General features: G+C 38.1%; 1 protein-coding gene across 1 annotated transcript in view; it reads right to left on the bottom strand.

The window, feature by feature from the left end:
* TBC1D5 (TBC1 domain family member 5) overlaps positions 1-16,271 on the bottom strand; it is a 446,909-nt gene that overhangs the window by 272,989 nt on the left and 157,649 nt on the right. The window contains exons 4-7 of the mRNA XM_049870673.1: positions 2,610-2,718; positions 669-758; positions 489-563; positions 140-207 (exon numbers count right to left, since the gene is read on the bottom strand). Of these exons, the coding sequence (XP_049726630.1) occupies positions 140-207; positions 489-563; positions 669-758; positions 2,610-2,718 (342 nt within the window). The remainder of the gene's footprint in view (positions 1-139; positions 208-488; positions 564-668; positions 759-2,609; positions 2,719-16,271) is intronic.

Below are 16,271 nucleotides of genomic sequence, written 5' to 3'. Positions count from 1 at the left end.
CAATTTTGACTTGTTATGAACATAAGCAGAATTCTGCACTCAATTAAGGCGCCTCTATGTATTTGGTGTTTTGCTAAAATTACGAAGAAGTAACACCAATTTGAATTACTGAAAGCAACTTGTAAATAGTTCTACATACGTTCTTCTGACATCTTGTTCAATCATTGATCGGAGTTCTTTATCTTGGAAGAATTTGTTCCAAAGACTCTAAAATAAGGAGAATAATCGGTTTAAAATAACCCCACGCCTCTCCTTAACTTTTATTATTTCAACTTAATAATTTAAATTATTAAATTTAGCTTTCTCTGAGTTATTATTTCACACTGCAGATAGAGAACCCAAGATAGGAATAATTTTCATTAAAATCTAGTTTAAGCTCAGAAACATATCTTTATTTTAACTTTCACACTGACTTAGATAACCAGTCTCATGAGTATACTCTTAGAGGCAAAAAAGGTGAGGTAAACCCAAATAAAGTTGAACTTTACCCCTTCATCCTGTGAAAGCGGATTATTGATCATCAAGTCTTGCTGGCCAACAACCTTTCTCGGGTTTGTGATATGCTGGTTGAGGAAAAACACAAACACACACACACACACAAGATTAAGAGGCTACAGGACTTCGAATTACACAGAAAAAATAATTATAGTAATTAAAATACAACTTACTATTTCTTTAACGTTGCTATACCATGCTCTTAATTCTTTAATTCTACTTATCCACTGACTTTTATCTTGAGGAAGAACACAAAGAAAAAGCTGTCAGAAAAAAAGGGAAACTTTTATAAAAATCATAAATGTGAAGCTATGCCAAACAGAAATACTGAAAACTGAAAGATACTCATATTCATGGTATTTCATATTCACATCATCATTGCAATTTCCAATAATTTATATTTGGGGATAGTTAAGAAATATATAATGCGACAATTCAAAAAGTAAATAACCAAAGACCAGAAAAGAAGATCCCCAAAACCACACCACACAGTGGAATCGATCCTCTCTCCAGAGTAGATTTACATGAAAAATGGACAATAAAAATGCATTCAGGCTCAAGTATAATTCCCATTGTACATTCTAATCTTAATAGGGCTGTTAAACTGAAAAAAAAACCAAACCCATTGCCATCAAGACAATTCTGACTCATAGCAACCCTACAGGACAGAGTAGAACTGCCCCATACGGTTTCCAAGGAGCGGCTGGTAGATTTGAACTGCCGACGTTTTGGTTGGCAACCATAGCTCACTGTAGCTCTTAACCACTGCACCACCAGGGCTCCAATGAGGCTTAAAAAAAAAAACCAAACCAGACCCACTGACGTCGAGTCGATTCCGACTCATAGCGACCCTATAGGACAGAGTAGAACTACCCCATAGAGTTTCCAAGGAGTGCCTGGCGGATCTGAACTGCAACCTCTTGGATAGCAGCTGTAGCACTTAACCACTAAAATGAGGCTGGGGGGGGCATTAATAAGCACAAGGTCCACTTAGTAATTTCTAGGTTTAAGTTTCCGCTTTAAATTAAGTCAAGTAATGGATAAAGGACAGAAAAGAACAGTCTGAGGACACAGTCTAAGAAACGACCTTGTTCTTTTTACAGCAGGAAATGTAATTTACAACTGGCAATCAGCTTATGAAAATAACAAGCATTCTTAAAAAGACAATTTTGATTTAATTTAGTTTAATATAACATTAAAATAAGTCTGGGTTTGGATTTATTTTTAGCAAAAGAAGGACACTAAAAGTTAAACAACAAGGAATGGGGGTAGGGCACAAATATTTGTATACCAACATCCCAGCAGCAGGTCTCCTGCCTCTACTGCCACATCTAACAGAAGAAAAATGTATTTTAATTATTAAACCTAAATAATTAAATCTAAGTGTCTAATACATCATGTGTTTCTTACTATCTTTACTCGTACACACACAATATGCTCACTTTATGCAGATAACCCTAAAAACTTTCGATAGAAGTCAGTTTAGAAACGAGTCTAAACCTAAATTAACCATAAAAGAATACAAAGGAATGATTCAAAGCAATTAAAAAGATAACTGCCAATTATTATTACTAGTTTTGGTAACCAATGGTCCTTTTTCTCTGAAGGAGACTGACTCAATTTCCTTCCACTTCTCCTCCTTGCTGCCCTTTGTGTTTCTAGTTAAAAAAAAAAAAAAAGTGAAAAATCCTTTCCATCAGCTATTTATGAAGAAAAAAGGTAGGATGAATAAATGCTGGCACTTGGAATAGTAAGAACCTGGAAGTTAACCTCCTCACTTGCCCTGCTTCAGGGGTTTCTGTAACAGCCTCTGGGGAATGGGAAGGTGCCGCTCTGAATTCTGCGCCACTAGATGAGACGCTCAGGCAGTCATTTCAGATGACTCCTTTACCATCAGCAGTTATTCAGGACTAAGGTGATTCAACCTTATTAGCAAATGTCCTGGGAAACATAAAGCGGATGGACAAAAAATTGGGAGCGAAGTCTCCTGGAAAATTCAGTGATCCCCTGCACGGGTAATCTTGTAGGGTATCAGGTAATACGTTGATATATTGCAACCACAAATGGTAAATAAATATTTTCCCACAAACGGTAAATAAATATTTTCTTCTTACCTTCCAGCAAATACTGCGGAACCTGCTGCTTCTCAGCTGCCCATTAATCCCCTTAAGCCTTATTGTTGCCAAGTAATTGTTGTTTACAAATAGTTCTTCCCATTCTTTCCTACATGCAGGAAACCAAAGCAAGGGATCCTTTTGTTAAAATTCTTCGGCTTGGAGAGGAGTGTTACAGGAGATCAATTTTAAAGAAGTCTAAGGAATGCAACTTTTAAAACATATATATTTAGTTGTATACTGTTTCTGAACGCATGGCTGTCTTTTTGGACACAGTTCTTCTGTAGATTTAATGAATATGTAGATCGCTATAATTGTGCCAGCTACTGAAATCCACAGCACTGGGTTTTCTGGGTACTGAAATCCGTAATGTCTATGGAGGCTATTCCATTTCCTCCAACATGTTGATAGTGCAGTTCAGTGAATAAATGTGAAAAAAATTAATATTAATATAAGCATATAACTGCTTTAGCCATTGACAAAGATACACCTGCTCCAAACATATACAACAAAAAAATGTGCTGTTGATTATACTGACTTCTTACATGAAATAGCTGATTAAATAAACCCATTTCTCTTAAATGTCAGGATAGGAAGTTAAGCATAATAGAAGACTACTTTCTTTAACTTTTAGTGCTATTTACTATTGAAATCTCTGCAACTTCTTTCTACATGATCAGTTTTAAAATTTTAACAGGTGCGGGCAAATTTAAAAAAAAATCAAAAAATTAAGAAGCCTCACTGTATAAACAGTTAAAGGCAAGCTCGAGTACCTTACAACAGTACCTATGGCTGACTAGATAAACAACTGAAATATGCCTCCCAGGCACACAGACACCAGGGGCCTAACACCTGTGCCTCATTAATATACAAGTAAATCTGCTCTACTGGGAAACAATTGGAAATTAATTGTCCCAAACCATTTACTGAGTTTGAATAAAGGAATTAGGCCTATATTTCCTGCATCTTGCACCAAACTAAACATCAAGAATTATTTGTCAACAGTTGAGGTTAGTAATTTCAACTTAATGAAATTTCTCTCAAATTCCAACATGCTACAATAAAACACATTTATAATTTAACATTTATTATCAAAGCTGAAACCCTGGCAATCTCTTAAGAAAGCCTCTAAAACTCAGTCATCCTTCTAGATACATGCAGCTGTCATTAGCCAGGTCTTACTTATTCTGTGAAAAGACAACCAATGTAACCAACTATATACCTGAAGTTCAAAGGCCTGACCATGAAGCAAGCTGTGTATTCTCCATGGAGTTCCAGAACAGTGACCAAAGGCCACAGCATAATCTCTCTGCTGTCACCAGCAAGAGAACTTCTAGCTTCTACCAAGTAGCACTGATTCCTAATCAGGCCAAGCCTTCTGCCAGTAGGGGCTTGTGGCTAAGTATATACAACGGGACACGCATTCCAAACCCACACCGGAAGAAATACATTCCCACCATCACTCCATGAAAATTTCTTATTCTTATCACTCTATTCGTAAGAGAAAACAGTATTTCATTTTTATTTTAATTTGCAGTTTCATTATTAATGAAAACTGAAAGTTTTTCATACTTTTTGGTCATTTTTAATTCTTCATTTTTAAACCTCCCATCTTGTGCCCATTTTAAGGTGTACAGGGTAGTCGTTAAGCACATGGACATCACAGACACAATCCTGGGTTCAAATCCTAGCACTGCTACTTACTAACTGTGCAAACATGGACAAGTTGTTATAACCTCCCAGTGCCTGAGCTTCTTCATTTGTGAAATGGAATAATATTAGCATCTATCTCAAAGAATTATTTTGAAGATTAAAAAGAGTTAATACGTGAAAAGCCCTTAGAAGGGTACCCAGCATTATCATAATACTTCTAAAAATTAATATTAACAATAATTATAATATATATTAGTGTGAGTGATCGAAGAGATGAATTCCTCATACATTAAAGACATCACACTTGTATCTGCCATACATGCACAAACACACACACACAACTGTTTTGACTTTCAACACATTAAAGTTTAATTCGTATATAGTTTAAATCTAATAGTATTATCCATTGTCACTCCTTCTATTGTTTTCATGTTCAAACATTTCTTAACCACTCCAAGATCAAATAAACATTCTTTGAAATCTTGTTATTTTTTACCACTTTAATCCATTAGTACTACCTAGAATACTTTAAATATATTTTCCACTTTGAAACAGTATCACATGTGTTACTCATGTTTCATATTGCTCAAGTTTTGCTTCTATCCAATCTCCCAGTATTTAGTAATATTCAAAATAAGTAGGTAAGTACATTAGAGGAGTACATCTCAGAAACTGTGAATAAGTTTAAAGAGTTTGTGGTCTGTGAACAAAACACACAGATTTGAAATGTATTTTAAGTCCCAAAAGAATCATAACTTGTGAGAGGCCATGCAGTTCCATGGGCCTGAAAACACCAATACATTCCAGGTAAGAGAGGGAAGCATAAGGTGATGCCTCCTCCAGCCTCTTCCTGAATCAGCTCCCATTCACAGGTACCAAGACACTGTGAAAGTACAGGCACGGCTAGAGGCTAGAGGCACTGCCACCTTGTCTAAGCAGCAGCCTTTTAAGGTCAAGTTACACACTACTTATGTAATGAAAGGTGATTATCTGTTAGCTTAAATAAGTCCCAGTGCCTTGATTACAGTGTTGGTACAGAGAAAAGGAGACATGGAGGTATGTGAAATGGAAACATTATTTCTGAAAATCACAATGATTTAAATTTATTCATGGGTACTTATAGCTCGTTAAGGCATAACATCTCAAACTGATGAGTTCTAACATGAAGGCCAGAAGATAATCTACTGTCTTTCTCTTCTATGGAACAGTGTTTCATCAATAAAAAGTGATATAGAATAAACATAGTAAACATTTATTAAGTGCCTACTATATGGTTAGCAGAATCTCTGAGTGGTGGAAATGGTTAAGCGTTGGGTCACTAACTGAAAGGCTGGCAGTTCGAGTTCGCCATGAGGTGCCTCAGAAAAAGGCCTGGCGATCTGCTTCCTATGGAGGGCAGTTCTACTCTGAAGCACGTGGGGTCACCATGAGTTGGGATCGGCTCAACAGCAACTGTTCTCTCTTTTTTTTTTTTATGTGCTTAAACCAAAACCAAACCCAAACCTGTTGCCGTCAAGTTGATTCCAGCTCATAGTGACCCTACAGAACAGAGTAGAACTGCCCCATAGTTTCCAAGGTGCGGCTGGTGGATTTGAACTGCCAACCTTTTGGTTAGGAGCCTGAGCTCTTAACCACTGTGCCACCAGGGCTCAGCACTCATAAAAGATATATTAAAAAAAAACATGAAATAAGGAAGTAACGGATGGATGTGTAAACCAGCAATAATATGATCAGTGTAAAGTGCTCCAGTAACACAGAGAACGGAGAAACAGTTTTTCACCAGAATATTAATACTCAAGAGAGATAATGACTAGACCCCAGAAGACAAACAATGTTAAAAAAGTTTAGGCCTTCTAGGGAGCTGGACAAAATGAAAAAATTTATATGATCACAAATATGAATGGAAAAAGTACAGGGCATACTGAGGAGTCGCTGCTGGAATTTTTCAGTTAAATTGAAACGAAATAGAGGAAAACGTATTTGCTAAACTGTTTTACGTAAATATATGCATAATGTGCTTGTAATAATTCATTAAAATATGACAATGTCATTAAAGTGATTCAATAATTCCACTTATAATAGAGGGAATCCTGGTGGCATAGTGGTTAAGTGCTACGGCTGCTAACCAAAAGGTCTGCAGTTCGAATCCACCAGGTGCTCCTTGGAAACCAAACCGGCAGTCCTACTCTATCCTGTAGGGTTGCCGTGAGTCAGAATCGATTCAATGGCAAAGTTTTTTTTTTTTTTTCCTAAACATAATAGATAATTATTTAGGTATATCACTTCTAGCCTCTACCACAATTATTCTAGGGTGGGTATTTTTAACCCTTTTTTGTGGATGAGGAAACCGAGGCTCAGAAAATTAAATAACTTGTCTAGAGAAAAAAGGAATGAGAACTATGAAAAGCATCTTCCTATAGTAACATGGGTTGCTATGAGTTGGAATTAACTCGACTTCAACAGGTTTTCTGGTATAGTAACACCGAGACAAGAAACACAAAAAGGGAACATGATATTCCAAAGACCAGTGAGTGAAACTGGACTCTTGGCATCAAGGCAAGATAGACAAGGCAGGATTATCTAGTCTTCCTTACATTTTTAGCTTTTGAGTATCAAGTCCAAGGACTGGCAGAAAAGTTTTCACAAGTTGGACAGAAGAGGTAAGTCAACAATCAGGAACATTTAGGTACTTAAAAGCCTTAAATGGAGCAAAGAGATCAGAAACCTGGGCCTTCAGAACTCCTTTGACAAAGCATTCCTGCCACCTAGTGGCAACTACTCTGCCTTGCAGGCACTGGGTCCCTGAAAACATAACCAGGATCTAAGCAGGGAGAATCACCAGGACTCTGTCAGTTTGTCACACAGTGGTGGCTTCCATGTTGCTGTGATACTGGAAGCTTTGCCACCGCTATTAAAAATACCAGCAGGGTTATCCTTGGTAGACAGGTTTCAGCAGAGCTTACAGACTAAGACAGACTAGGAACAAGGACCTAGCTAGTCTACTTCCGAAAAAAACTGGCCAGTGAAAATCTTATGAATAGCAGCAGAACATTGTCTGATATAGTGCTGGAAGAAGAGTCCCTCAGGTTGGAAGGCACTCAAATTACAACTGGGGAAGAGCTGTCTCCTCAAAGTAGAGTCAACCTTAAGGAAGTATCAAAAGAAGATAGAATACACAGAGTCACTATACCAAAACTAACTGGTCGACATTCTACCATTTCTGGAGGTAGCATATGATCAAGAACCGACGGTACTGAAGGAACAGGTCCAAGCTGCACTGAAGGCACTGGCGAAAAACAAGGCTCCAGGAATTGACGGAATACCAAATGAGATGCTCCAACAAATGGATGCAGTGCTGGAAGTGCTCACTCGTCTATGCTAAGAAATTTGGAAGACAGTTACCTGGCCAATCCACTGTAAGAGATCCATATCTGTACCCACCCCAAAGAAAGGTGATCCAACAGAATGCTGAAATTATCGAACAATATCATTAACATCACATGCAAGCAAAATTTTGCTGAAGATCACTTAAAAGCGGTTGCAACAGTACATCGAAAGGGAACTGCCATAAATTCAAGCTGGATTCAGAAGAGGACGTGGAACAAGGGATATCACTGCTGATGTCAGATGGATCCTGGCTTAAGGAAGAGAGTACCTGAAAGATGTTTACCTGTATTTTATTGAGTATACAAAGGCATTTGACTGGGTGGATCATAACAAATTATGGGTAACATTGCAAAGAATGGGAATTCCAGACCACTTAACTGTACTTATGAACAACCTGCACTCAGACCAAGAGGCAGTTGTTCGAACAGAAAAAGGGGATACTAAGTGGTTGAAGTCAAGAAAGGTGTACATCAGGGCTGTATCCTTTGAACATGCTTATTCAATCTGTATGCTGAGAAAATAATCCAGGCAGCTAGACTAGATGAAGAAGAACGGGGCATCAGGATTGGAGGAAGACTCATTAACAACCTGCGTTACGCAGATGACACAACCTTGCTTGCTGAAGGTGAATAGGACTTGAAGCACTTACTGATGAAGATCAAAGACCACAACCTTCAATAGGGATTATACCTCAACATAAAGAAAACAAAAATTCTTACAACTGGACCAATAAACAACAGCATGATAAACAGAAAAAAGACTGAGGTTGTCAAGGATTTCATTTTACTTGGATTCGCAATCAATGCCCATGGAACCAGCAGTCAGGAAATCAAATGATGCCTTGTATGAGGCAAATCTGCTGCAAAAGACCTTTTTAAAGTATTAAAAAGCAGAGATGTCACTTTAACGGCTCAGGTGTGCCTGACCCAAGCAGTGGTGTTTTCAACTGCCTCGTATTCATATGAAAGCTGGACAATGAATAAGGAAGACCAAAGAAGAAGTGATGCCTTTGAAATTATGGTGTTGGTGAAGAATATCAAATATATCATGGACTGCCAAAAGAACGAACAAATCTGTCTTGGAAGAAGTGCTGTCAGAATGCTCATCAGAAGTGAGGATGGCAAGGCTACATCTCACATACTTTGGACATGTTATCAGGAGGGACCAGTCCCTGGAGAAGGACATCATGCTTGGTAGAGGGTCAGCAAAAAAGAGGAAGACCCTCAACAAGATGAACTGACACAGTGGCTACAACAATGGGCTCGAGCACGACAACGATTGTGAAGATGGCACAGGACCGGGTGATGTTTCGTACTGTTGTACACAGTGTTGCTATGAGTTGGAACCGACTCAATGGCACCTAACAAGAAGAAGCAATGAAAGATGGAGAAGGGTAGGTTTCATTTCTTATTCCAGTGGTAATGCACGAGTAGGGACTGCTTGGAAGCACTGTGTTGAGAAGGATTCTAAGCCTAGCTGCGTTCATCAGAAAAGAACACTGACTGATTAAAAATGTTGGCCATGAGCATTGCAGGGAGTCTAGGAGTATCCGGACAATTCAATAATTTCTCTCTAAATGGCTTTATGACATGGAAGTCAATTAAAATATGCAGTGAATAAATACAGCTGCTGATTATAAGGATATATACATATTTAACTATATATTTTAATATAGTATATTCCCAAGACATGCACATAAAATCAGTATGAAACTAGTTAGTAACTTCTAATTTAATTAAGTACTTTCATAATTTAAATGATGCTTAAATGATTGAATTATATGCTAATTCAGGACTAGAAAATTTCTGGACCATTGTCCCAAATGGTGATACACTACAGAAAATGTTAACTTCACGTGGATATTTTATGTGATGGTTTCTACCAATTTCCAGGCCTATCTATACCAAAAAAGTATCTATGGGATTAACTTAAGAAACCCAAACAACTACGGTAGTAACAAAGAGTTCAGAGACTACATATAGTCTAGTATTTAGGATCTCCCATACTTGGTTTAAAAAGGAGCTACTTTGCTTTCTAGTGATAATGAAATTGCTGAGTGGAACAGAGAAGGGATTATCATGCCTTGGAAGCCCAGCAAGTCACAGAGGGTGGGAGAAAAATGAGAGGGAGGGGACATACTTCTTGCTGTCAGGAAGGTGTGTTGATAGGGTAATGTGGTAGGGGGAGCATTCAGGGGTGACCATTTTACAGGGTCTACCAGCCAAACTTTCTTCCGCTACACTCTGCTTCCATAAAGATGATAGTCAAGAAAACCCTATGGAGCAATTCTACTCTAACAGATGGGGTTGCCAAGAGTCAGAATTGACTTGACTGCAATGGATTTTCCAGCCAACCATGATCATCTTGTTGCTGCAATCTGACTAAAGGCCAAAGCAGAAGGCAAGTGATTTTCGAAGAGATCAGAGTTAGATGGGTGATTTTTAAGCAGATCAGAATTAGATGGGCGGAATTATTTTATGGTGAGGATGCACAAGATGAGAAAGCTGAACTTGATCCAAAAAGATTTATCCAATTTTATAATCCTAGAGTGCAAGCTAATATTTGAAAAATTATGCTATTAGTTACGATCACATTAATTTCATCAAGCACAAGGGAGAAGGGTAAAAATGAGTATTTTAATCTGTAGATTATAATCTAACTTGTGTAAAAATATATTAAAAAATACTTCCATCAAAGAACGGACTATACCATAATTAAAACATTTCACATAAAAAAGTATACATCTCTTATATCATTTTAAAGGTAATAGTATTGAAGAAACAAATAGAACGAGGAATATCTAACTTAAAAATCAATGGAAATATGAGTGTAAATTAGATATGTCAGCATCAGAGTGTAAAGTATGGCACCAGATATGGGTAAGCTACAACATTAGGACTGCAGGTGCCAAGATCAACCAGATAAACACTGATGTTATCTATAATTACCTCATTTTTAGCTTAAATCACAGGTAATGAGGGAACTCGTAGTCTCTAAAAGGCAATTAGAAATTGTACTGGCTTTTTTGCTTCCTGTACCAGGAATTTTTTAAAACTTACTTTTATTTAAAGCTTTTTTTCCCTTCATAATGAAACATCAAAGCATATCACTTATACACATATAACTAACTATAAAAACAGAACGCACAATTACCTACAAGCTTAAGATGGATTTCTTCGTATGGCTAGGTGAAGACATGTTCTCATATGATGAGGCATCATTGAAACAAAGGCAACAAATGGTTCACTACATGGAGGTTTGTTAAAATTGAAGGTGACGTTTTGATTCAGGTGTAGATTTAACTGTGAACTGAGAGACACTGAGCCTCTACCTCAACATCCACAAGGACGTAACTGAGAGAATAACAGTTACCGTCTGTCAGACAAAACATTCACTGCCTTCACGATATAAGGCCTAAGAGCTTCTAAATTCAGGAATATATTAACGCAGTTAAACTCAACAATCATGCTTGTAGAAAAAGAATCAAGAAAAGCTTTATCACAAGGTTATAAAACATTAAGTAGATAATAAAGATCATCATATTATTAAACCAAGAGTAAGCATTTAGAAATGAGGTGAGAGATCCTTTCTACGAAGCTGTCCAGAATGAATAATTTTATATCCCATAGTCCACTGGTATTTTTTATATAATTAATAATTACAGAAAAATCCCCTTCTCTGAGGCGTTCCCTGAAGACGCCCCCAACCTACCTTCTCCCCATCCCCATCCTACCTCATTTACCTTGGTATTTAACTTTCCATTACATGATAAAGAATCTGCCACAGTCCATAGTGTAACCAATACTGTAAGGTAAATGCTTACAGAATGGAGAACAAATTACTTTCCAGTAATTTAGAAATAGGCATTTATATAGCAAAATCTGATATGCTAATTAAAACTCAATCCCATTTCTTAAAGCATATTTTTCAAGACTGGGTTGACATAAAGGGTATTATGCATATAGAAATCCATGCATGCCTGAAATAAATACTTTCTCTTAAAAATGTTATATTTTAACTGAATCCATTATTCACTTGATGACCTGCAGGTCAGCACTATCCAGTAAGGCTTTCCGAGATGATGAAAATATTCTATATCTTGCTGTCCAGTGTGGTAACCACTAGTCACAAGTGGCTACTGACCAGCTGAAATAAGAGCTACATTTTTTATTGTATTTCATTTTAAATCAATTTAAATTTAAATAGCCTCATGTGGCTAGCAGCTCTCGTATTAGACAGAGGAGTACAAACCCTTTATAAAGATGAGGAACAGTTAAAAAAAAAAAAAGTAACTGCTATAAAGGTTTAAAGACACAAAGAAAATATACATGTGATACACACTCACATAGAGTATAACGGGAAAGAAGACAGGTATACATCAAGTTAAATAATACATGTGGTTAAGCAAATCAAGGTAATTCCATAAGAAATGTTGTAACATAGTATATAATTAATTCTAAATGAATGGTGCTCCTAATAAGAACTATCAGTGATAGGTATAATTGGTTATTTTTCTTTCTTGTCCCTATTTCATTGCCTCTCCCAATCTGTGTTTCTGTCTCTAACCACTCTCCTCCTGACCACCATCTCTTATCTCCCTCTTCTCTCTCTCACACTCACACACCCACACACACACACGTAAAAAGAAAGCAAATCTCTAGTGATGATAGTGCTAGTTGTATTTGTGACTAAAAATGGTCAGTGCTACAAAGAACTAGATCCAAAATTTTGACCACAGTCTAATATAATCATACCTAGCAACAGATGACCTTAAAATCTAGAAAATGGTAATATAAAATGAAGATAAATGGACCACATGATAAAATCAACTTTACTTTAAGGTCAATTATGTACTTTAAATTGGCTTGAGTTAATGTAATCGGGAAAACAATTTCACACGTGCTATTGATGGGGGGGGGTCAGCAGTTCGAATCCGCCAGGCGCTCCTTGGGGAAACTCTATGGGGCAGTTCTACCCTGTCCTATAGGGTTGCTACGAGTCGGAATCGACTCAACAGCACTGGGTTTGGATTGAAAGGGTAAGGAAACATTCCCACCCAAGGGCTACTAAAAATCTCACTTGTTTATAATCAAAATGACAAAATCCTACTAACTTTAAAAGACTTGAATGAACATAACAATACCTTGTTTACCCAGAATGATGGAAAGTCAATGTATGCCATATACAGTAAAATCTGTGACAGGCAGAACTTGTCGGGACTACCTGGTTTTTCCCGGTCTCACAAGTTTTCCGCCTTTGATAGGGAGAAATCTTATTACTTTTCTACTACTCTTTTTAGTGCAAAATATTTGAGTTTTCCTTCTCTGACAGATTTCTGCCTTACACAGTTTCCAGCTTTTGCAAGTTTTACTGTGATTTTTTTCTCTCAACACAAAAATGTCGAGAATTAAAAAACATGTCCAAGGATTAAAAGGCATTTTTGTTCCGATATGACACACATTTGGAGAATGCTAGTCTACCTGCCTCGGCAGTAAATGCCTCCGGACTGCTTTGCTTTGGAGCTCTCCACGCTGACCTCGTGGTATTTCTCCCATGCCCATTCATGATCTGGCGATCAGCTACCAATGTGTATAACGAGTGCGTATGTCATCGTTGTTGTTGTTGTTGTTAGGTGCTGTCAAGTTGGTTCTAAGCCACAGCGATTCCATGAACAACAGAACCAAACATTGCCTTGTCCTGCGCCGCCCTCATAATCGTTGCTATAACTGAGCTCACTGCTGCAGCCACTGTCAATCCATCTTGTTGAGGGTCTTCCTCTTTTATGCTGACCTGTTACTTTACCAAGCATGATGTCCTTCTCCAGGGACTGGTGGCTCCTGATAACATGTTCAAAGCATGTGAGACGAAGCTTCACCATCCTTGCTTCTAAGGAGCGCTTTGGTTGTACTTCTCCCAAGACAGATGTCTTCGTTCTTCTGGCTGTCCATGATATATTCAATATTCTTTGCCAACAGCACAATTCAAAGGCATCAATTCTTCTTCGGTCTTCCGTATTTATGAGTACATATAGGCTTTTAGGAGACCCTGGTGGCGTAGTAGTTAAGTGCTACGGCTGCTAACCAAAGGGTTGGCAGTTCGAATCCGCCAGGCGCTCCTTGGAAACTCTATGGGGCAGTTCTACTCTGTCCTATAGGGTCGCTATGAATCGGAATCGACTCGATGGCACTGGGTTTGGTTTTTATAGGCTTTTAGAAGTCCTCAATCTGTACCCCTCCGCCATTTGCTCAGTTTGTCTTTTTAAAAGTAAACACAACTAGCCTTTCAACTTGTCCATACATTTTATTTAGCCTATTTCAATACCACAAGTTGTCTCTTTTTTTTTCTTAATAAAAAAAGAGGTGACAAATAAGACGGAGAGAAAGAACTGCAAGAACTCTCCTCTAACTACATTTACTTTAAGGAACAGATTTCTTGGCCCTTTTAATATTTTCCCCTATTTCTAAGTTCCTGATTATATTCTGGTTGGTTCAGGCTATGAGACATCTGACCTCTAGATAACTGATGTGTTACTGTCTATCCAAAGAAAAGGGGGAAAAAATCCCTCTTCTTAACATAGGACATTGAGGGTGGAGGGACAGATGGTTAGGGGAACACTGAACCACCTGATATAAAATGAGGAATCAGGGGTGAGTCTCCATTCTGTTTTTCATGTAGGCTATACCACCACTGGGAGCAGTATTTTTATTACAGATTTTTTTTTAAACAATAGCTCCCCATCACAATGGAAGATTAATCATTTTCCCATTATTTTTTCACCCAAATTATGTTCCACAAAACAATCCTGTGTTAGGCAGAAATAGTATCCATTGCTAAAATGTTATTTCATCTGAAAGTCCATCTGCATCAACAGGACTCAAACACAGTCCTGCCTTAGAAAAAAATCTGTTGTTAATTTGTATTTTCTATCAGTTATCGATATGCATAATAAAGCACAGATATTCCCAAATGGGTGCCACAGTATTTATGTGACCACAAATATCTTTATATGAACCAAAGAGATATTTCTGTAAAGCTGTTACATAGAATTCTACTACAAAATTAAAAGTCAAGACCAAAAGAAAAACTCTCATTTTTCTACAGAGCCTTTAAAAATATTATGATTAGGAGTGCTGTCTAGGGAAGCAGAGGAGGAAGATGGGGTTCCTTCTCTAGGGTTCACTGGCAGCCCAGATGGCAGCAGGAGAAACAGGACAGGAGCAGTGCTAAAAATACCAAACGGGCCACTCTGACTTTATTTATTGACCCCCTCCTTTCTTTTCTTGTTCTCGTTGTTAGGTGCCATCAAGTCAGTTCCGACTCATGGCAACCCTAGGCACAACAGAACGAAACGAAACACTTCCCGGTCCTGCGCCATCCTTACAATCGTTGTTACGCTTGAGCTCATTGTTGCAGCCACTGTGTCAATCCACCTCATTGAGGGTCTTCCTCTTTCCCGCTGATCCTGTACTCTGCCAAGCATAATGTCCTTCTCCAGGGACTGATCCCTCCTGACAACATGTCCGAAGTATGAAAGACACAGTCTCGCCATCCTTGCTTCTAAGGAGTGTTCTGGTTGTACTTCTTCTAAGACAGATTTGTTAGTTCTTTTGGGAGTCCATGGTATATTCAATATTCTTCCCCAACGCCACAATTCAAAGGCGTCAATTCTTCTTCGGTCTTCCTTATTCATTGTCCAGCTTTCATATGCATATGATGCAATTGAAAATACCATGGCTTGGGTCAGGCGCACCTTAGTCCTCAAGGTGAAAACTTTGCTCTTCAACACTTTAAAGAGGTCCTTTGCAGCGGATTTACTCAATGCAATGCGTCTTTTGATTTCTTGACTGCTGTTTCCATGGCTGTTGATTGTAGATCCAAGTAAAATGAAATCCTTCACAACTTCAATTTTTTCTCCCTTTATCACGATGTTGCTCATTGATCCAGTTGTGAGGATTTTTGTTTTCTTTATGTTGAGGTGTAATCCATACTGAAGGCTGTGGTCTTTGATCTTCATTAGTAAGTGCTTCAAGTCATCTATACTTTCAGCAAGCAAGGTTGTGTCATGTGCATAATGCAGGTTGTTAATGAGTCTTCTTCCAATCCTGATGCCGTGTTCTTCTTCACACAGTCAAGCTTCTTGGATTATTTGCTCAGCATACAGATTGAATAGGTATGGTGAAAGAATACAACGCTGACGCACACCTTTCCTGCCTTTAAACCAATCAGTATCCCCTTGTTCTGTCTGAACAACCGCCTCTTGATCTATGTAAAGGTTCCTCATGAGCACAATTCTGGAATTCCCATTCTTCGCAATGCTATCCACAATTTGTTACAATCCACACAGTCGAATGCCTTTGCATAGTCAATAAAATACAGGTAAATATCTTTCGGGTATTCTCTGCTTTCAGCCAGGATCCCTCTGACCTCAGCAATGATATCCCTGGTTCCACATCCTCTTCTGAAGCCGGCCTGAATTTCTGGCAGTTCCCTGTCATTATACTGCTGCAGCCGTTTTTGAATGATCTTCAGCAAAATTTTGCTTGCGTGTGATTTTAATGGTATTGTTCTGTAATTTCCACATTCAGTTGGATCACCTTTCTTGGGAATAGGCATAAATACGGA

Source organism: Elephas maximus, chromosome 27, assembly GCF_024166365.1.
Source record: "Elephas maximus indicus isolate mEleMax1 chromosome 27, mEleMax1 primary haplotype, whole genome shotgun sequence".
NCBI classification, from domain to species: domain Eukaryota; kingdom Metazoa; phylum Chordata; class Mammalia; order Proboscidea; family Elephantidae; genus Elephas; species Elephas maximus.
Note: the sequence above shows the minus strand (reverse complement) of the source record. Positions and strands in the feature narration are given on the sequence as shown.